The 23,039-nt window shown below is 40.3% G+C and overlaps 1 protein-coding gene across 12 annotated transcripts in view; it reads right to left on the bottom strand.

Moving 5' to 3' along the window:
- Positions 1–2,694: 2,694 nt before the first annotated feature.
- The window catches only part of ELAVL4 (ELAV like RNA binding protein 4), a 79,662-nt gene continuing 59,317 nt past the window's right edge, over positions 2,695–23,039 (bottom strand). For 11 of the 12 annotated variants that reach the window (XM_035332618.1, XM_035332614.1, XM_035332611.1 and 8 more), the window contains exons 4-7: positions 12,497–12,650; positions 11,882–12,107; positions 10,474–10,512; positions 2,695–6,189 (exon numbers count right to left, since the gene is read on the bottom strand). In XM_035332618.1, coding sequence (XP_035188509.1) covers positions 5,841–6,189; positions 10,474–10,512; positions 11,882–12,107; positions 12,497–12,650 — 768 coding nt within the window. In that variant the 3' untranslated portion in view covers positions 2,695–5,840. The remainder of the gene's footprint in view (positions 6,190–10,473; positions 10,513–11,881; positions 12,108–12,496; positions 12,651–23,039) is intronic. The other variant, XM_035332613.1, reaches the window with a different exon arrangement.

Below are 23,039 nucleotides of genomic sequence, written 5' to 3'. Positions count from 1 at the left end.
TGGGGCCTCCGTCGGCAGCCTCCAGGAGGAAGCCCAGCGCCTTGGAGGCCGTGGTGCTGAGCAGGGGCATGGCATCCGTGCAGCCACTGCGGCCAGCAGGGTTGGCGTGTGGGGCTGCTGGTGGGACACGCAGTCACATGAGGGTCCCCGGGACTGGGGGCTGAAGCCTTTGGGGCCAAAACGTGTTCTGGTGACAAAGCACACCAGGACCGTCCCTCACGCCTGCCTCCCAGCAGTGTGTGATGCCGGTGGCTTCTGGCGGGCAAGCCCTGCCCTTAGCACGTTGGAGTGCTTTAGCCCTGGGGAATAGAAGGGAACCGGCCTTGGGTTGTGTTCGCCCGTGGGTGAGCGAGTGGCTGTAGCTGGGGCAGGGTTGCTGGCAGCCACAGACCCCAGTGGTCTGAGGTGAGAACGGAGGTGTTCTGTGGAGTGGAGCGGGTCAATGATTCAGGGTGTTATTTTTTATGCTACTGCCCAAGAAAAAAATTGCAGCCCGTTAACATTTAAAATTGAAGAAAATTGGATATGAAATAGTGTAGGCCCTTTAAAGTGTGCTGGCTCAGTGTTTACAGATGTTACAGGCTTGTGGATGACAAAATTCCAACTTTGTCTGAAAAGCAGCTGTTTACTTGTATGTAGCGTACTTGTGTGTCCACATCAACATCTTCCCAGTTTTTCTGCTGAAAGGTTATTTCAGAAACTTGCTAATGTGATTGTCAGAACGAAGCGGTCTGCCTTCTTGCCTTCAAATGTGGATGAATTAAATTAATTTGACTTTGTATGACCTGTCCTTGTAGTTACTTTCCTTCCTACAGCCGTTTTGAATGCTTGTCCTGGTAGATTTACAGAGAACAGGCTTTTCTAAATGCAATTTTCGGGTCTGTGGGTATAGAAACAATCTGAATTTGGTGACACTTTTTGTAGTTAAGTTTCCATTCTCCCAGCATGTGGTTTCTGGTAAAGGCCTCAGACGTGCCTGGACAACAGCCTGCATATTCTCCTGACTGCTATAACTACCAATACACCTGGGACAACAGCAATTTTTTTTTTAGCATGGGGCTGGGAGTGTCCTTCTGGGTTTTGCTTTTGTTTTCTTCCTGCAGAAGTTGTTGCTTTGCCCCTTTGTGATCTACTGAAGCTCACCCGTGTTGGCTCCATCACCTCTGGGATTCTGAAGTCAGTTATTTTTAGACAAGAGATACTGGATTAGTCTGAGATGTCAGAGATTTTGTAAAGTTACGCTGGATTTGACCTTTCATTTTGCTCTGTACGTACAATGAATTACTGCCAGTGAGCTCGGGCTGTGAGATCTTTAGGGCAGGGAACAAATCCTTCTCTGTCCCCGCAAGCTGACCTGGCTTTAGCTCTGCTACCTGCAGCCGCTGAAGCAGGACATGCGAGGTGTAACAACCTCGTTTGCTACAGGAGATGGCAAAGGTGGTTCCCGGGGGCACCTTCCATGCATTCCTCTCACCCATCCTCATCCTAAGGCTGATCCCACGCACAGGTAACACCGGGGCTAGGTGGGGAGCATCCAGCCCTGCTCCGGTGGTACCAATGGAAACCGCTAAGTGTCAGAGCATTTGGCTGTGTGATTGCTAAAAACCATGGCGCTGCGTGAGCTGAGTTCCCAACGTGAAAACCCAAAGTCGCCCGCTGCCCTCGTGAGCCCCCCCCCAGCCAGCGCCTGCCCCGGACCCCCCACGCTTCCACCGCGGCGCCCAGGCTGAAGTGGGAGACTTCAGCGCTCTTCAACCGCCCTCCCCCAGGTGATTTTCCATTTGTGCAGCAGGCTCGCTAATTGCAGAGAGAGTGATTACCCTTTCATGAAAGAAATATAAAACTTGATTACTTTGAGTGAGTGCTAGCGAGATACGGCTCTGATCCCAGCTGGGCAGAATTGGTGTTTCAGTAAGAATTTTTAGAAACACTCAGGCAGGATGGGTACAGGGAGCAAAGGAACTGTCTGTGACCACTTTCATCTGGCACACAGTTGTGGTGCTCTCCTAAGCAGGTCAGAACTTTACGTACCAGATCCTTAACACTGGCGGAAGCTTTTTGCCTTTGTTATATGTGCATGTGAGCTTTCGCACAGCTCACATAAGCTCACTTATGAGAGCTGTATGGAACAGAGAGAGACACCTTATGTTAATGAGATGTTGAAGAACAGCAGCTGAGCTTGGATTAAGTGGAAGTACAGAAAGCGTCTGGATCAAAGTTTCGTCCCCTTTGCAGTCAGAAAGAAGAGGGCTTTGTGTACAGACACGGCTCTGTCTGAAGAGCAGCTGCAGTGTCCAGCAGCTTCCACCTCAGTCCTGTCCTGACTCTGTACAGGACACAAGAAAGGAAAGTGGGGAACACAATAGATGAAGCTAACAGATGGTGTAGCAGACCTAGTGGTATTTTATTACAGGCACCATCTCCTGAGCCCTCCCCCCTCCTTTTTATAAACAGTTTTTTTAGTTTTAATTAAACTCACTGGGGCATGTTATACGATTTTCTAAAGTGTGTATGTACGTATATATGGATAGATGGATGGAAGACACTTTTCAGAGCCATGTCTTTAAACCGAGCAACTGACTTCTGTATTTTACTAGTGAAGGGTCAGATTGATTTACGGATTGATTAAGCAAGCCATAAATTTAAGAACGAACTCATTTTGTGGCCAGAAATTATTATAACCACCATGGTAACTTAATCTCACAAAAACACAAGTTTATTAATAGGTGAAGGAGCTGAAGAACTGCACAGCCCATCCAGCCCACTGATATATTTTTCCTAATCTGTTGAGATTCAATGCTGCAGTTTTACAAGGTACACATTCTCAATTAGTGAGTGTTACAGAACATAAACATGAAGTGAATATTTGTATTCATGGGATTCAAACAAGTCAACTGAAAGAAATACCAACTCTAGTTATAACACATGGTGAAAAGAATCAAACTGGGAATGTGGTCAAATATACTGTTGTACAGCAGGTATGTACACTTTCATATCGCGTGACATTCATAGCACGTTCATAGAAAAGTCAAACTAAATGACTTAAACTGTATTAATGTTGAAATTTTCTTATTACTTTTGTTTAATGTTGATATTGACTGAGTTAATATTTTCATTGTGTAAGAACACTGTATATGGTAGAAATCCTTCAGTATCTTCCACATTCAAATAAAGGTATTTTACTCACAGTTACAATTTGGTATTTGGTGTCTTAAATGGTACCTTAAATGGCAGACTCTTTCTATCCTTCAGAAGGAAAAACCACAAATAATGAACACGCTTAGTCTGGTCTGACTAAGACATTTGTATCCACGACCTTGCTTCTGAAATCAGACTAACATCTCCCTCCTTTGAGGTGTGGCTGGGATCACTAAGACAGCTGAACACAGTTAAAAAGGTGGAAAGTCCATAGCCATTCTACACACTTTCATTTATTGTCTGGACAATTAAAGTACAAATAATTCAAACACAACAAGGTTATGAAAAAAACATTTACAATACTTTCCCTCAGAAATGATCTAAACTAGCAAGGTTATAACATGAAGTCATTCATTATAACTAAAGTATACAACTGCCTGGTCCTAAGAAAGATTTTTTAAATTATTATTATTCAGATAGTAAAACACATCGTAGAGAAAAGATTCTGACATGCCTTCCCCACTAATGCTTAGCAAATGCATCAAAACTTTCCCAGCAAACTGCGCTCATTCATAGCAGATGATGTATAAAGGTTTCCCTGAACATTGAATGAGTGTTCCTTTAAACTAAAATCTAACATTGTTAAAGTAAAAAACTGATAAAATTATGATGCAGCCTTTGCTTTAGTTATTTGTCTACTACAAAAGTTTGCCTCTTCAGTGTGAAAAAACAATACTTAGTCTACATGCAGTTAGTGGGTATAGCATGGAAAAAATGCACAAAATAAGCACAAGTTATAAATAACCATAACGTTTTATTACCATTAAGACTAAACTTGTATTGAAAAGATTTTATATAACAAGACAAGAAAAGCAATAGCAAATTTAACTATCAACTAGATTATGCATAGCGAGTAACTGTTTCTAGTACTCAGGGAAGAGCATGACCCTTTTTTGTTTTAAATATATAACCGTACAAAGCACAAACATACTAAAATGATCAGTGCACTGGACATGGGAGAGCACCCCCCTCAGTCATTTTGTTCCCTTAGCTCTGTTTTCCCCAATCTGAATTACATTAAAATAAAGACCCAGTTGTTTTCTTTTCTACTGTGCAGTAAGAAAAAATATTCACAACAAACATGACAATATATCAAACAATATTTCTACACAAGTTACCTTGATACCTCTGTCACTTAAGTATCATAAGAAAACATTTTAAGACATATACAAACAAAACTAGCAAAGTGTTACAACTTATAATAAATTAACCAAAAGAAAAAATAACTTTATATATATATATATTTATATTATATATACACATACACACACAACAAAATGACACAATAATATGCTTCTTCCCATAGTTTAAGTAAACAAATAAGTAGACTAGCCAAACTAGCTATATTTGATTTTGGCCATATGCATCACATCGGCAATTAAATAAATAAGTGTTTCAAGCAACATAAACAGTGTTCCAAATGTGCCAACACAGCCCAATTATATTAGCATGGGCTATAAAGTGAATTTGAAAATTCTTAACAAATTTAAAGCAAATGTATTTTTTCTAAACACATTACATTTAACTATGATACTAAGATATGTAAATAATTTCGTAGCACCTACTGCTCAAACCAAGGAAGTTTTTGATCAAAAATTAATTTTTTTTTTAAACTTTTGTTCTGCTGATATCCCATACTGATGACTTAAAGAAAAACCGTCTTGCAACTCATCTCCTTGCTTTTGGGTTTTGACTGTGGGTAACTGCGTGCCTGGGAAGAACACTCTCCCGTACTGTATTTAATATTTTTTTATTACATGCTATGAAAAGATACGAAGATCATCTGTTTGTAGCCCATCCTTCAAAAAACAATCTACTAATCCAGTTTAAAACACACATCTTGATCTCTAAAAAGTTACCAGTGCAGTATGAACATGACAAAGTTGTCAATTTCCCCTAAATTAGCCAGTCAAAATATTTTTTCTCAAATCCAGATTCTCTTGTAAAAATTCTTTATATTTTATAAAAATAGATTTTTCTTGAAACCCATTTTCAGCAAAGAGACCACCTCTTTGGCAACATTGTTAATGTTATTTAAATTGTTATGTCATCAGGTATCCCCCTTTACCCCATTCCCTTAACAGAAGACTGTTTAGTTCACATGATATAAAAGAAAAAAGGAAAAATAAAAAAAGTTGCAAAATTATGTTCTTTTTTGCAATTTTTATTGTTCCTCTTTAATTTATGTGGGGGGTTTACCAATCTGATTGGATCAATGTTTTGAAAAGAAGAAAAGAAAAGAAAAATCTTTTTTCTCGCTTTTAATCCCATTAGCTTGTAAAAATTGTTTTTTGTTTTCTTATTTTTTCAAATGAGTGAATGGTCATCTTAAAAAGACCCACCTTCAAGGAAGGTAGTAAAACTAGCTGGCCGGGTAAAAATCCCTGCACATTGTTATCTATGTATATTATATTCAACAACGACAGCTATGAAAGAACATTCAATGCATCAAAGGTTTTTTTTTTTTCTAAGCATTATAAAATCCTTTCCTGTTCCTCACAGGATATCCAATGTTTTAATACTTAGGCAACACTGGCTTATAAAGTCCATGGTTGAATATAAGCCTTGAAGAGTTTTTTTTGTTTTGTTTTGTTCGTATATATATTTATATATATATATTTTAGTAAGTAAGGATATGAAATTCAGGATTTGTGGGTTTTATTGGTTTTAAAGGAAACTTGCAATACTCTGTCTCCTAAACGGTATCCATTAAGGCTGGCAATCGCCATGGCAGCTTCGTCGTAGTTGGTCATGGTGACAAAGCCAAATCCCTTGCACTTGTTGGTGTTGAAGTCGCGGATCACCTTGACATTATTGACCGCTCCGAAGGGACCGAACAGCTGCCACAGCACGCTCTCATCTGAGTCGGGAGACAAGTTGTAGACGAAGATGCACCATCCAGTCCCAGTGTGACCGGGGATATTCATTCCGACAAGGCTCGTCATACCATCAATTGTGATCGGAGAAAACCTACCAAGTAAAAAGAGGGGTCTATTCTAAATATATCTCTTGGCACAAACTACATGGAACCAAGATTTCAAAAATAATCAAGCCAGTGTTAATTCAGGTTCTCAGTCCTACCCCTGGAAGATGACTACATAGCCACCTTGGTCTTTTACTTGAGTGGAGGGGAGCTGTACTACATGCAGAAGACCAGATCTGTGCATAAATGCATTTCCCTTCAAGGAAAAGCCCTATTTAAATGCGTACAAAGATCTGATAGATTGTCCTTTAGCATTTCTTTTAAGTTAAAAAGGGGCCCTGTGTTTATGGCAGCATATACAAGTTCATTAAAAAAGACCTATAGGAATTTGCCACGTATTTCCATTACAAAAAATACTGTTTCAGAGCAATGGAAAAGTAATCCTTTACTTTTCAAAAGTTTGCTGTGACAAAAAAAAACACAAACCCTTCACAATTTTAAAGATTAGTATGAAATGCCATTGTCAGGATTCAGGTGAAACAGTAGCCTCTTTTAGCTGAAGATACTACCAGAGAGCTTTAAGTGATAGGTTTTATTTCTCCTCCTAACAGTCCTTAATTGACAGACAGTGAGAAAAAAAATCTAGTTAATAAAAAAGTCCTAAAGCCAGCCAAATATATTAAAGATTTATGCAGCAGTCGTACAGTAAGTAAAACAGTGCATAAATATAATTAGTGAGCATATGTCAACTAATACCTTCATACTGCGAGACTCCATGTCCATGACTCTTCAGATAGTGAACGTAGAAAGATAAGCTCCTAGAAATCTGACACAGAACCCTAACTTCTCCCCCAGCATCTCCTGGGGCCTGTTTTGTTTATTTGAATGCCTGAATTAAAAGCTGAAGCTGAAAGCTGAAATGGAAGAGCATTGGCTGGGCAGGACCTGTGGAGGTCATTTAGTCGAGCTCCTGCTCAAAGCGAGGCTAACTGAAGTGAGATTGGCTGCTCAGGGCCTCGCACAGGAAAGTTTTTGAAGTCTCCAAGGATGGAACTCCACTCCTGGGGCGTCCTGCTCCAGGGTTTGACCATCCTCAGTGTCAGTGACTTTTCCCTTATATTCGGCTGAATTTCCCCCGGTGCAGCCTGTTACTGTTGACTCTTGTCCTTTTGCAGTTGACTTCCGAGAACAGCTTGACTTCATCTTCTAATGCCTTCGTAGGTAGTTGAAAACAGCAGTCAGTGGCTAAACACTACATCTACCCTTCCTGAATGTCACCAGGTTCTCCTCCAGCTTTTCAAGGTCACCCCAAAGGCGGAGATAGCCAACAGCATGCTGAGTATCCCTACTCCCCCACATCAGTGTCATCCATTAATGCAAGGAGGGCGCACTGCAGCCCGTGACTCAGGTTATTAATGAAGATGTTAAGCAGTATCAGCCCTCAGGATCAACATAATTTTCTTTTCATCAGTTTGAAAAAAATATGACATGATTTCTGAAGCTACACTTTGGGATATGTTTTAAAATAACAACTGCGCAGAGGAAGTCTTAATAAAAATCCAGTTTCACATGTACCTTCAGTATGAGTTTTAATACCAGAATTGAATAATAATTCCTCTGGATCTTCTGAGTGATGACTGAGGCAATAAAGGGGGGAATCCACAGTGTAGCTAAGAGAAGACAGCTCTTATGCATTTCAAAGCTTCTCCTTTTAGACTTCTTGTGTTTCCATACAGTTAGCATTCTGCACAATATTATGTAGTGTGTATTAAGTAACCATAAGAAACTACAAACTTGATGGCTGCTTCTTTGGACTCCTTTCTGTTAGCACTTTATACGTATATTTGAGGAAGATACTTGGAATATCCATCTTGAGCTGAGGAGTATCACTGGAGTGTAGCTACACTATAAATGAACAGTTTGTAAATGCTAACAGCATTGGATCCTCAGACATACACAGAGCTTTGCAAAAAGATCTTAATATATGACAATCTTCCTACTGAAGTTCACTTTTACAAATCCTACCTTCAACATTTGTTTAGTTCCTAGTATGTGGGAGAAAAACAGTTCAGCATTGTTCTGCTAACCTACAGCATTTCTGTAGCTCTGAAAACAGAGATGGCTGGATAGGGCCGATTTATTCTGCTCCTTCCACCACATGCCAGCATGGAGCTGTAAATAGGGCAGCCAGGACTGAGAGCTTGTACAAGCCAACAGCTTCACATTCCTTTGAAATTTGGAAGATGGGACATCAAGCCCATTGCTGCCAAGTGCCAACTGTGCCAGTAACCTATGTAAGCCAGCAAACACACGTTTTCTGCAATGTTTAAACTTAACATGAAGTATAACACTAATACGTGCATTTCCTATAAGTGGTATTACTGAAATCTGTACAATGCCCAAAGCTGTGCATATCAAACAGTATTTTATAGCTTTTTTTCAAGAAATGCTGCGCTAACACTAAGGGCTAAAGTTTCAGACAGTTCATTAGAGAGGAGCTTTTCCCTGGAAACCTTTTGGAGATATGCAGCTTTCAACTACCTACATTACCATGAGCACAGGTGCTGCTATAAATGCAAGAAAATATGCATGAAACTAGTACATGTTTACTGACAAGTACAACGCAAGCTACTGCTAAGCAGCAAAACTGAGTTATGCACATGATCGGAAGTTACTGATCAATAAAACCTTGGTCCCACACCTGCACAGCTCATTTTCTATCTGTATTTCCCCACATACTTAACATGAGGAAGAGAACTGACTGCCAAACCCAGAAACAGTACACTACAGATATTTTATAGAGGCAACTCCTGAAGTTTTGATCAGTACAGTATTTTTCTGGTGACCTTATGCCTGTAATTAAGGAGTTTGCTATCACAGTTTAAGATTTGCTGGGAGGAGTACAAAGCTAATTTAAGATGCCTAAACAGTAACTGTTCAAAAAAACCACAAGCTGTTGTGATTTAAGACTAATACTGCAGAATCAAAACATGAAGGCAGACAACTCATTTTCTTTCCTTCTGCAGGTGATACAAAATCTGAACTCAAAACTCCTGACCAAGCTTGGTTAGGACCAAGCACTGTTTGTCCTACACAACATGCTAGTGCAATTCTGGGGAAGAAATTAAAAGCCAGGGACAACTCCCTGAACACCACCATCTTTGAGTTTCTTGCACCTGACAGATACTCAAGGCTAAGTTTTGCACTGTTGTCATATATCAAGAAACAACTTGGAGGTGAGAAAACAGGAGGAGCAGAATGTAATAAATTCAGGTGGTGATAGTGACTCAGAAATTACTGTCACCACTAAGTATACTGCAAATGAAACAAACATACTAACAAGCACAAGGAGTACTTTAGAGGAGGTGTGCCACCTCTGTCTTGACCACTGCCTTCACTTTCGTAAGCAGTCTTAAGACCTGCAATTTATTTGTACGACAGCTACCATGGCAGTAGTTAAGATGTACGCTAAAATCCACTACTGGCTAAAGATATACTTACCGTACCATTTACAGGATGAGCTTTGTTAAAAAAGCTCAAAACAATTTTCAACTGTGGTGAGCAGACCATTTCAGAAGGTTAAGTGTTTTCTCATCTTAATTGTGGGGATGGCTGGACATCTTACATCAGGAGTAAGACTGCCTTATTGTGCTGTAAGGGTCGCTTGCGTTGATGTGTGCCAACAGAAGAAACACTAACAATATGTCAACTCATTTTAGCTATCAAACATTGAACGTACTGGTGAAATGGCATAAATGTTTATAAATCAGCTGAACTTTCACACATACAAGTACATACACAAACATACATCGCTATTTCAAACAAAAAAATAAATCCCAAGCACCAAGAAAATTTCAAAGCATTAAACCTGTAACAAAAGAAACTTAGGGCTGATTAAGGTGCAAACAGCTATATTTGGAAGTCAAACTTGTGAAGCCAGATGTAACAGAATGAAGGTCTTAACAGCTGAAAATAGAATTAGTCTGCTGTTGTCCAGATCTCTCAGTTAAGTTTTTAACTAATATCTGATTTAATAACATACAACTTAAGTTAATAGTACTGTTTCTGGACAAAGTGCCATGCGGCACGACAACTGGAGTTTGAATGCTTGTAGCTGTTGCACCTAAACCATTTGAGAGCCCCACCTGTAAATAAAAAAAAGTTGAAAAAACCACAGAATGTGTGTGTGGCCTTTAAAGTAACAAAACCAACTGAAGTCCAAACTTAAAAAGAATCTGACATGCTGGTGGAAGAAAAGGAATTAAAAAAAAATAAAGTTAGTGAATTAAAAAAAATTGTAGCACCAATCTGTGCCAACACGGACATCTGGCAATCTGTGGAATTCTAATTACCTCTTTACGCCATAGGCCATATTAAGCAAATTGTCCAGCCTGAAAAGAGAAGGAGGGTCTTTGGGTTAATGTCTCACAGATGGCAAGATCGCTCAATGGAACTATTATTAATAGCGTTCCATTTTCAAAGAAGAAATGTTCAACAAGTTTCCCACACATCTAAGGAGTCTAACAACTCGTGGCCTGCTTTGTTAAGCTTGAGATTGTGCTTAAATTTCCACCACAGCATTTCAAGTAATTTTAACTCATCTAAAGTCTTACACAAAGCCTTAATTTTCATGGTTTGTTTTGAATTTTAAAAAGATTCACTTTTAGTTCATCTTTTTTTTTTAAGACAGTTGTTCACCTCATACTTACAGTTAACTTTGAAATAGAATGTTACAGTCAAAAACTGATGGAACTGGGAAAGTTCCTGATTAACTACTTTAACTATATACATTCTCACCACTAGGATGCATTCAGTAATTATCCTCAGCAATACATCAATCTAAATGACCACCAAGTTTTGCAAAATGACTAATTATCTGCTTTCCATGGCAGTACACTAAGTCCTTTTATTGATGGACTAATAAAAAATTATAACCTCAAGGGACACAGCTGCATGCCAAAGATGTACTAAATTTGTATTTGCTTTTATATATATCAGTCAGATGATTGACTTTTTGCTATAATCTTATACTTCATTAGCATTTTGTCACCAAAAAACTAGAATCACTTTTTAATAATTCTGTAAAGCCAGTATGCAACTCAGTTATGCAAATATATGCTCTTTAAAAAGAGACCTTTAATTGAATGCTAAGTTGCCTGAAAGTTATTATAAAACTAACAAGGACAAAGTGTATTGCAAACACTGGCTTATGGATCAGATGGAAATGGTATATTCAGAATGTGTAACATAAAACATCTCCCAAAAGCATCTGAGGAATCACACCGAACACTAATACAAGGTCTCTTCATAGTAAGAGCAGATCTCAGGCTAATAAATTTAATGATACCGCTGCTGACTGGAACAGACTCAGCTTTTTTCCTGCTACGAATCCACTGTCATTAACATCAAAGTCTAGGTTGCATCAAAACTGTAATAACACAGCAGAAAATAAAAGCATTACCAAAAAAAAATTGGGAAGAACAGGGTAGTCACTGCTCATTTGATTATCAGTGTAACTCTGTTCTGTCCTCCCTTTTTCTATGAGGCTTCAAGAGATCCGATTGTACAGTACTTCAGCTTTTAGTAAATACAACATGACTACTGCTGTCAGCAGATTTTCCTCCTCATTCTCCAGGAAAGAATATTTAATTTTACAAAGAAAATCAGGTCAGCCTATGCAACTAAAGAGTATTTTCCTGTGCAGCACCTGCCCCACATCATCATCACTGGTAGAACTTCAGTTTTTTTCCAGGTAATTACCTGAATCTCTGAGCCTGGTGGTGAAGTGGTCCAGGGTAGCGTCTGTTGGGAGACTGATACAGCTGTGAAAGGAGTGCCTGGCTTGTTTTCTGGCTGGGATTATTGGCAAACTTCACAGTAATTGGTTCTGTAGCACCACTAGGCTTCTGGCCATTTAGTCCCTTTATGGCTTCTTCTGCCTCTATTCTCTTATCAAAACGGATAAATCCCACACCTCGAGAAACACCTGGGAAGTAAAAACATGTGAACAAATGAATATATGTAGGAACAGCTTCGTCTGTGTAACGATGAAACAATGTTGGTTTGACGTAACAGAACACACAGCTTGCAAATTCAGAGAAGTCCTATAATAAAGAAAAATGCCATTCCCCAGCTGTGTTCTCTGCAATCAGACCCTACCATATACACAATCATTTTAAAGGAGTGACATTCTGCATTTTGCAATCTCTCATTAAAAAAGAAGCAGGTACAATCCCAAGCAGTTATACCTATAGAGAACCGGGCATGCATTTTACACTGAAAAAAATCAGTCTTAAAACCCAACTGCCAGCAAGAATTTATAATTCTGCTATTTCCAGAAAAACACACAAGCATCTAGGAAAGACTTATTTTAACCTGTGACTTGATCAACCAGAATCCGTGAGGTGATGATGCGTCCATATTGTGAGAATAACTGCTCTAATTCTTTCTGGGTCATTGTTTTCGGAAGGCCGCTGACATACAAGTTTGCATCTCTGATTGATGCTGAACTTGGACGGGCATATGACACCTATGGATTTAAGAAAAGGAAATGCATATTAGTAAGCAGAGCTGCCCTTTACATTTTAAACAGACAGATTGTTTTCTTTTTCCATAAGCAAGAAACCTTCGAGTTCAGTTACCTTAGAGTTCAGTTGCTTAAATAACCCTGGAGTTCAGGTACTACCTCTTCAGCAAAACCAACAGACCCAGGAAAAGTTAGAAGAACAAAGGAAAAGCAAGAGAGACACAAGAGAGACCTTGAAAACAAACGCAAGGGTTCTTTAAGTGCAGGCACAAAATAACTATTGTTCAGAGGTAGATTAACGTGTGACTTCCTACGCACGGCTTTGTAAATTTACCCCTATGGGTTGTGGGTGTATGGATGATTTACTGTATCTAACATGTAATAACCTTAGAATATACGTAGCATTCTGAAGTTCCAGGATGCTTCTCTTCAAGAGTCTGAAACAGATCAGATTATTAGCAGAGTGATCTTTTGTGCCATCTCTGTGTTTTCATCCTGAGCTGGCAAGATCTGTTCTGGATGAACAGCAAAGCACTGGTGAAATTACACTAAATGAACATCTGCTCAGGGAACTGTATACTGACACTCATTGTCGTATCTGCAATTTATCACAAGTTCCCTTGCACTGTAAGCCCCAAACTAGACCATAAAATATTATGACCAAATAAACAAGAAAAGCAAGCTGAGGCATTGCATGCACGCTGTGAAAAAAATTATTAAATCAAATCTTTAACTGCTCTTCTACCTATGGAAATATAAACCCAGACCTAAAAGAAGAATCAGATCTATAATTACAATATGTGCATAAAAAGCCTCCTGCACTATTAATATATTCGCTTAGAATAACACAAATTTAACAAAAAATACTTCCAGATAAGGCCTAATTGCAAGTATTCAGCACAGATCACGAAGAATTACTTCTCAGCACATCTGAAATAGCATCAGATCTAAACCTGAATATTTTGCACTTCATCCTGATTTATTTAAATATAAACAGATCGGTATGTTACTGTATCGTGTCTTAAAATGCCTCTTGGAAGAAATGGGGGGGGGGTCTTGTCACAAAAATAATGTGTTCAGCAATCGTCTTCCCCTCTTCCCCAGCCTTAGCCCAAACACAAATGATGTCAAATAGATGTCTTTGTGTTTTATGTGTCAAAGAGTTGTCTTTATGTGCTCCACACCTAAAAATAGATGTTGACTCAACACAGAAAATGATGTGAATGACTAATATTTGCTTCTACAATCTTCTGCGTATAATAGCAGACAAACTCTAAAGATTTTAGATTTTAAGGTTTTTGGCAACTTCTTTTTAACTTGCATGTTTATACATAACCTTTTAAAACTAACATTTCAAGAGAAAGCTAAAGAGAGGAGGTGGAAAGGTTCAGGGGAAGAAATGTGGAAAAGGAGGTTAGCTACAACATTTGCATCAACTGATCAAGCTCAGGCAAAGCACACAGGCACAGGCAGGCCGAACAAGCAGGGAAGCGTCCAGCTGCAGACGAGCAATGTAAGGGAAGCAGATGGATGTTGGTGTGGAACTGTCCTATGCCCCAGCAACTTGGAGCCACACAGCCCACAAGCTAAAGGATCCATGGCACTCGGTCACAGGTCCCAAGAGTCCCTCTGAGGCACCAGGGACAGAGCTCAGGTGGCACCACTTGGCTTCTAGCTAATGAACTGAGACAGTTGCCTGGGGACACAAAACCAGGGGTAACTACACAGCGCTTTTGTCTACAGATACCATACCTAACATCACTGCATTACCATGCTTGGTTTGGTGGCCTCTCACTTATACCTCAAGCGGGCACTGCTGAAAAGTTATGTGATTTTGAGCAGGCTCTGAAAGACCAATAAGTCCAGCTCAAGTCACCCAGAGATGAGAAACATGGGCAAAACATGGCTGCCAAGCGTGAGGGCTGGGTGCGGCCTGGGCAGTTTGGGCATCACCTCACAGCACCAGCCAGGCCGGTATGATCACAGTCAGCCCCATGTCAAGAGCACATCAGAGCCCAGGACTGAATCCCATCTCCTGAGGCCAGGGAGGTGCCACCCACTCACCCACTTCACGCAGCCAAAACCACCCTAGCATGTGGAAAAGCACAATGTCCCCACACTCCGCAAGTGCCTTACACTGAGAGGGTGCCACCAGAGTTCAGACACCTACAGCTTAACCTATTTCAGGAATAACAGTTTAAGAAACACTTAAGAGCCTCTCTGGAGTGAGGGACCTTACCTATTCCTCAAAACTGAGAGCTGCAAAATTAATAAAGTTCCTGGGAAAACAGCCAGGGGTTTCCTTTGGGTTTTCTCACTCTGGCACATTCATTAACCAAATGCCACATTACAGGGAAGATGAAAAGTACTGGGATATGCAAAAAACACCACTTCCCAGAGCACTGAGTGCCTGACATTTTATATATAGAAATACACACACACACTTCTACACAAGGAAGTAAAAAAGCCCTGTTCTGTTCTTGTGGGCCATGCAGATACGAAACAGAAGGAGCCTGCACGGTCTCCAATTCATCTACTCACAGCACATGTAAACATGCATCACCGCTCAGATCTAATTTTTATTTCCTCCTGCAATCAAACATTCAGGTTGCAGGGGAGCTCAGGCCAAAAGAAAGAAGCTGCCAAAAGCAACTCAGCTGTCTTTAATATCAAGGAGAAAAGGTTGCAAGCTGAATGGATGCAAGGCTAGCAGTGTCAATTATTTATCTCCTTTTGAATCTTTTTCATCTTCTCTCACAGGTCAGCCAATGACAAATTGATTGGTTAGACCATACCATCCTGCTTTCAAGCTATTATTCAGTTAGTACAGAGGACAGGATGTCTTCCCATGTATTAACTACCAAAGGAAGAAGACATCCATCCTGACCCTCCACCTGACCAGAAGCAGCTGGCACTGTGGAAGTTAAAATGGGAGCCAACACCAGCTCCCATTTTATCACTGAGCTATGAAGCACTCAGGAGGGATGCTGCATTAATTCTTTATATTCACAGTTAAGAACAATTTTTTTTTTTGCTCATGGCAGTGTTAATGCCATATAATGGAACTGCTTGTTGAAAACAAAAAGAATATGGAAATCCCAACCAGTGGAAGAAATCTGAATATATGAGCTAGAGTATGCCAAACTGTCATTTGACCTATGCATTTTTTAGCACCAAAGTGTTTGTCCACTTGTGTGTTGGAGGTCTAACAATATTTCATTTCACTTAAGTTCAGTCCTTCACAAGGAAGATATTAAAATATTAATTCACTTCATGAATTACTTTTTATTAAATAATTATTTCTTACTGTATATATATATTTACAGAAACTAACATTAAAGGTCAGTAATTGGGGAAAATAATTGGGGAAAACATGCTAGCAAGGATATTTCTCATCTGACTTTGAACATCAGCCCGTGTAAGTGCTTCTCCCCAGTATGAGCAGCCCTCCCTCAAGAGGCTGCACTGCCACTACCAAACGCTACCAGTGAGATGTAGAGTCCAGAGTTTCGTATCTTCCATGGTAATGAACTATTATTTTTGTTCATGAACACAGAAGAATCACCCAGTTAAAGCAATTATCTTCCCTATTGATTTCCTATTCATTTTTCCAATGCAGAAAACTTTTTGAAAAATTTTTAACCTCGAGACTTTTCAGAACATAAATTGATGCAGTCTGGTCTTTCCAAGTCAGAGAGCCCACAAAGGCACCTAGAGGCATGAACGCATCCCATTTGTCTTACAAGACAAGGCTCTGGACATTATCGGCCACCATTTCAACACTGACACTCTTAACCATTTCACTGCTGCTCAAAGATGCCTTCAGCTCACACGTTAATCCTGGACTTCTCAGGTATTAAACCCATTTTCAGAAGTCTTCTAGAAATAAGTTTTTGTTAAGCGAGCCAGAACAATGTCTCAGTTGCTGCCTGCTCCAGAGAGGTCAGGCATCATCCTTACCTGGAGCAATGCCTCTGTGACCAGAGCCACCCTGCCCTAGCCAAAACATCTCCTGACAAGCCACTTAAGAGCTTTTGTCTTTCTAAAAACTTTTCCAAGATGCTAGGTGCTGAGTGAGAGGCATATATCATTGCTCACCTGGGGAACGCAGGACTAGACAGAAGCCTTTAATCGGAGTGCAGCACAGCAGCATGGACATCCCCAGCCACTGGGCCAGCAGCACGTGGACAGTTCCTGCAGCCCCCCGGACATGTCACCAGCTGCCACCACATGAGGTACAGTTGCTGTTAAGCAATGCCCTGGGCATCTTTCAGAAAATCCTTGTGTAACATGTTCAAAAATACTAAGCTTCACTGTGACCTTAAAAATAATTTCGGAAGACTTCACTTTGTCTGCGTGATAAGCTCTCAGATAGAGGATTGCTTGCGTGATTTTGGCTGAGTCATTTCACTGTTTTATCTGTCCGAGGTCCAAACACTCAAAATGGGGACACAACTGACCTGCGCCAGCTGCCTCTTACTTATTCACTGGTACATACTGCAAGTGCTTTAGCACAGCTGGGCAAAGAGTTTCACATGTGTAAGCAAGCACCTTCTCCCCACATACGAGATCAGTAAAAATGAAACTGCCAGAAAAGGCAGTTTCCTCAGAGCCTCTTCCAGGCCCTCATCCATGCCCTAATTCTGTATAAGAATTCAGAAACCCTCCCTTAAAAAGCCACATACTTTGTCAAAACAAACGACCACAAAACCCTCTGTTCCACACTGAAGACCAAAGTCTAGAATGCCTTCACATCCCCAAGGGCACTACATTCTTCTTCTCCTAGCCCAGGGCTGGGGACAGTAGGGGAGTGACAATGCACGTCAAAGCAGCATTGAATCTCTCCACGGTACTGGGACTAATTATGATTGCAGGTAAGATACAACAGTCTGTCCCATCGTTTTAGGGGAGACATCCATAGATAACAACCTAGAAGCCCTCTGGCTGTAGCAAGAGCCGGGCTAAGAAATAATTGCTCTGGCTCTGTAGAATGAAAAGGAAGCTCATTGGCAAATGCGAAGCAGTTAAAAAAGACATTTCGATTAAGAGCAGATGCACAAAACTAACAGGTAAAGACTCTCTGGTGCCTGCTGAAAGCAGCAGAACCAAATTTGAACCTTCAAACACTCCACTGAAAGGTCCTGCGAGTCACATCATCACTCCAGGCAAAGGGATTTGTTAACCAGCACCGAAGTCCAAGCAGGTACACAGACAGAGGCTCTTAAATAGCACTGAAGAGCAAGAAGTCAGTTAACTTAATTAAGGATTTCCAGATCTGTGGCATCCTTAAGGCCTCCTCTCCAAGGCTTTACGCCGAGGTGCCACAGTTGCAGCAGACACCTGTCATTTATGAAGGATCCTGAGGTACCACACGATGGAACAAGCCGTTACCTCAATGACAGCAGCTACAGAACCACCACATCCCAAACCTGCAGCTCAAATACCAAACATACCTGCAATATGAGTTTTCACAGGAGGAAGGAGTGAAGCAGGAGCTGCCCTCTGGAACTGCAGATGTGGTTAACTCCACAAGGCAGACCAAGCCCACCACCCATACGCTCAGCTCTTCCTGACATCTTCCACATACCCCCCTCCCCTCCGTCACAAAGTACCTGTGCCTGCTCTGTGCCTCCTCTCCCTTTTGTTCTCCCCGTCTGTGTCAGAGCATCCCCAGACCTCTCTGCCCAGCCTGGCACACCACCCTGTTTCCCTGTTGGGAGGAGCTGCTGCAAGCAGGCCTGGGAGAATATGGCTGAAAAAAAATCAGAATTAGGTCTTGGGCAGAACATCACACTGAGGCTGTGCAACACTCAAACTCTGCTGCTGTCACTACCAGCACACCACTTTTTCCTGGCTAGAATTTGGATTGCTGGCCTTTCTCCCCAGCAAGCCCTGAGCCCTTTGGGACCGGGTGCAGCTCCTCTTCCCACAGCGTGCTCCTGCAGCCTTCCTCCTCTTCCCCCTCCTCCCACTTTGTGCTTCAGCATCCTCATCTCATCGCGACTCAAGAGGTGAGCTTTTGAGAAATGGCTTTGTAGGACAGAGGCAGTCTGCAGTGGCTGTTATTTGGCTATCCTATAGTGACAGGATGGGCTGTAGCTTTGCACACAAACACAAAAGCTAGCATGGACAGATTTAGAGCCTGAATTTTGTAGAAATACTTGGTCTTTAAAAAAATACCAGAGCAACCAAAATAGCAAAGGAAGTAGTAACGCTGCTATTTCATCTCCAGAAAATAAAGGAGTGTTTTCTCCCCAAGAACTATTCACCGTATTTTAAACTAGTGCCATCCAGTCCTATTGATCAGAAAATAAGAGAATAAAGTACAAGTAAACACTTCAACAAACAACTGAGAAATAGTAGTAGCTATATTCCACAGTAGTTATTAATTTAACTGAAAATTAGAAGTAACCCAAGATGCAGAAGCAGCCTCTGACCATAGAGGAATGACCCTATTTGTTTGTTACTAAATCCATCAAACCTGTGAGATAAAAACTAGAGGAAATCAAGGGCTCACAGAACCCAGATTCCCTCACCAGAGACTTCTTTCTGCTCTAGTGGCTGTCACAGCATGCTACCTGCTCTTGTGAGAGAAGAAGGAAACCAACCTACTTCTCAGGCAACAGAGAAGGAGAGGGAAACACAAGACCGCACTTCAGGTGGTCATTTGCTATTATTTGATTTCAAACTTGCTTTTAAAATTCTGCTCCGTCCTTGTTGCAGCATCCCCTGATGTGAAGCCAGGTCACCTGAATCAACATGTAAATTGCAGAACACTTCCTTTCCCTCCTTTCTGGTGCTGGGCATTTTTTCAGGGCAGAGCAGCAGTTTTAGCTGTCTGTGCCCCATGCATCACACCTTGTTTGCTTTCAGATACTTGATGCAACTGAATTGCTAGGCAATCTTCAACAGCAGCAGTGACCTTTCATATGCTTTTATGGATGGGCAAATTTAATTTCTAAAAATAGATTCAATTTCTGGAATATATATTTATTTCAACACATGCTGTATCATCTCTCATTCTAGACTATTTTGTAGAATTATGTCAAGCTTTAGCTGTAAAAATAAAGTGAAGCCCTTTTTGCCTCACAAGATGAGGATGCCATGGAATGGCATAAATAAGATATGCACTCTGATCAGCTGAGGAGGAACATAACGTGTATAACCTATTACCACCGAACACATAACACTTCCTTCAGTGCTTTCCCAAACGGATATTCTGTAAATAGTCACCTCTCGACTTTGACTTGAAAGGGCATCATTGACTTAAATAAAATGCACATAAATATTTTAGCTGCTTCAGTGGAAAGGGATTATTTATTGTAACAATGAAATAACAAAAAGAACATTTCTTCAGTTATTTTAGTCTGCACATTTGAGAGCAGACTGTGCCTAGCTGTTTTGCTGATCCTGCTATAAACTAGTTCCTCTGGTGCCTGCATGGCTGCTTTGCAAGGCATCAGGAGCAGGAGGGAACATTCGGCTGCCACGAGATGTTACAGAAGCGAAAAGGACAGGATCTGGGGACACATGCAGAACCCGGAGCTATTTAAAATCTTTTTTTTTCCTCCATAGACAGGAATTAAGCTTTATGGGTCAAAAAAAAATCAAGTGCAGATATGAGCCCCTGGAGCCAGCTCACGTCCAGCTGAGGAGCAGGGGCACACAACGGCTGGAGCAAGGAGATAGGAGGGAGCTGGCCAGCAGGACCAAGGTGACCTTGGGGCGTAGAAGCAATCTATGCCTGTAAAAGGCCTCAAAAAGCTTTTTGTGAGCTTTCTATCCCAACAGCTCCCAAACAAAACACAGCCAAAGAAATGCTACTGCAGGGCTGTAGCCACCCAGCACCCGCAGATGGGCAGGGGCCAAAGGTTCAATCTATCCATCACTGCGGCATTAGATTCATTCCACAGCACAAAACCAAGCCAGGCTCGTAAGGACAACAGCATAAAGTAATGCTCGGTACTTTTCCAGCTCAATGTTATTTTAGCATTTAATTAAATATTTTTGTAAGCTACAAACTATATGCCACCAAATCCCTTTCTATACATTCTTTGTGAGGCTTTTTTAATGCAATGGAAGTGCATTTTTAATAACTGTAAAGGGCATCTAGCTAGACTAAAGTAATCAGCTCTAATAATTAAATATAGTAATTCCAGGAATTAGGATGCTTCAGAACGGGGTAATGAATCACAGCGAGCTGGTAAGGGCTGCGTGGGGGCACCAGACAAGCTCGGGGAAGGTGGCAGCAGCGCAGAGCATGGCTCTGCAACAGTTTGGGAACCGGGGATGTCTCCTCCGGCAACACGGACACTGCTGGGAACAGCAAAAACATGATTCACCACTTGGTTTGTGCGAACATGGGGAAAGCCTCCTTCCCTACCACACAGTACCAGGGAAGCAGACCCAATTTTGGAAGGCTTTTTCACATTTTTTTTTTTTAAAGAGCAATTATATAATTAAAAAAAATAAAAACCCAATTGGGTAAGGTGAGAGTTGCAAGCAATTCTGGAATTAAAAATTGAGTTAGAAGTTGCCGATTTGATCTTGCTGTGTTCAAGGCTTGGCTATTTGAAGAGAAAGCTCCTTTAGGCATGGTTTTAGGTGACTCTTAATCCTTACTTGAAAACACTTAAAGTCTACACAGTTCCTCCCAACCACTGAGGAAATTATGCAGCTCCGGTGCATGTAGGTTAGGTTAATCTCTTTGCTTATTATTAAATTTTAACAGCTTTCAAGAGCCCAACAAAATGTCATGTGTTCTATAAAAGTCTAGTAGCTATTAATAATCATGAAATAAACCCTAACCCAATAAACTATTGGTATTCATGAAATTTGAAATGAATAAAAAAAATCTGCATGAAATGCTTCGCATTGTAAGTTCCTGCCTAAGACAAAAAACTCACTACAAAAGGTAAAAAGGGAAGGTGTAATAGTTAATTTTGCCATTTAATTCAGCACAGAAAGAAATGTAAAATAATAATGGGGGGAGGTTTTGGAGGATTTGATTTTTTTTTTTTTTAAAGCTTATACAGGTCCAGTAACCCCAGAGTGTCACAGCAACAATAACATTTTTGGGACTCAAAATTAAGAACACAAGTACTTATTCAGGACAACAGATGTACTATATTTTTGCTAATGTTGAGTATTACTCACCATACAGATTGGTTTTTAAAGCAACACTTGATTTAGGTTTTTAAAGTTCTAGAGAAATTTTTAAAATGCATTTAAGAGATAGGCAAATAATTTCCAAATATTGTATTTTTTCCTGACTACATAAAAATACTTTGAAGAGCAACTTACTGCTCAACTTTTAACTGTACGCAGAAACTGCTGAGCCCAAGTGGCGTATTTCCACCTGCAGCAGCAGATAAGACATTAGATTCTGCTGCTTTTGCTGTACATGCTCCTATGAATTTTTCTCTAACTGTACAAAATCATACTGTGAGCATTTTGAAACATGACCCACATACATATCTGTGGCACGGACCTGTTTGGTGTAAGGAATGCTTGGAAGGAGCAGTCTCTACATGGTCCTTGCAATTGCTCTACTAACCCTCAACTCAGACCCTCTGCTCCTGCCTAGTCACACCAGGAAAGGCTTGCTTAAAATGATCCTCAAAGATGCAAAAGAATTCAACAAATAATTGCCTTAAGGCAAAAAAAATCTTTAGTAATAAAAAGGTAAGTACAACTAAGAGTACTGATGACACAATATCTTCAAAAAGACACAAGTGTTAAGTTTTCTACAGATGCTTTCAAAAGCAAAAATTTTTATATTCTGTAACATTTTTTGCTTTGAAATGCAAAATGAAGCACAGAAGAAAATTAAGAAAAATAGTACAAATCAAAGGCCAGCAATCTTAAATAATCGAAGCCATTTCAGATAATTTGAGTCAGATTTGCTGTTTGTTCCCCTTCAGTTTTTTCATTTGCATTCCTTAAGCTGTACTATTTTTTAGATTTCAGAATGTAGAAACCTTCTATAAGCTTTTTAAAAAAAGCTTCATCAGCCATGCAGCAACAAACGTGACTGTAGGAATTTGCTTTTCTTGTGAGACCACTAAAAAAGGTCGTTGAATAACTAATGGTCTATTACAACAATGAAATGAGAGACTTCAGTGGGATCTCTAATCCCTCCAGTTTTTAAGAAGAATAAATCAAACTAAGGATGAGGAAATTGAGTGGCCTTTTTTAAAAAAAAACATTTTAACTTGAAGCCTATTTTCAATACCTGATCCTGATAATGACAGGAATATCACTGAAGAATGATTCTTCATCAAGGTACTTCCATTAAAACACAGGAAAACATGTAATTTATGAATATATGGTCCTGTATTTTACATCTGTTTATGAATAACTGTATCACTATGGCTATTTTATTCTACATTT

Source organism: Oxyura jamaicensis, chromosome 8 (assembly GCF_011077185.1).
Source record: "Oxyura jamaicensis isolate SHBP4307 breed ruddy duck chromosome 8, BPBGC_Ojam_1.0, whole genome shotgun sequence".
In the NCBI taxonomy this organism is placed as follows: Eukaryota; Metazoa; Chordata; class Aves; order Anseriformes; family Anatidae; genus Oxyura; species Oxyura jamaicensis.
The sequence above is the reverse complement of the archived record's forward strand: the minus strand, read 5'-3'. Positions and strand labels throughout refer to the sequence as shown.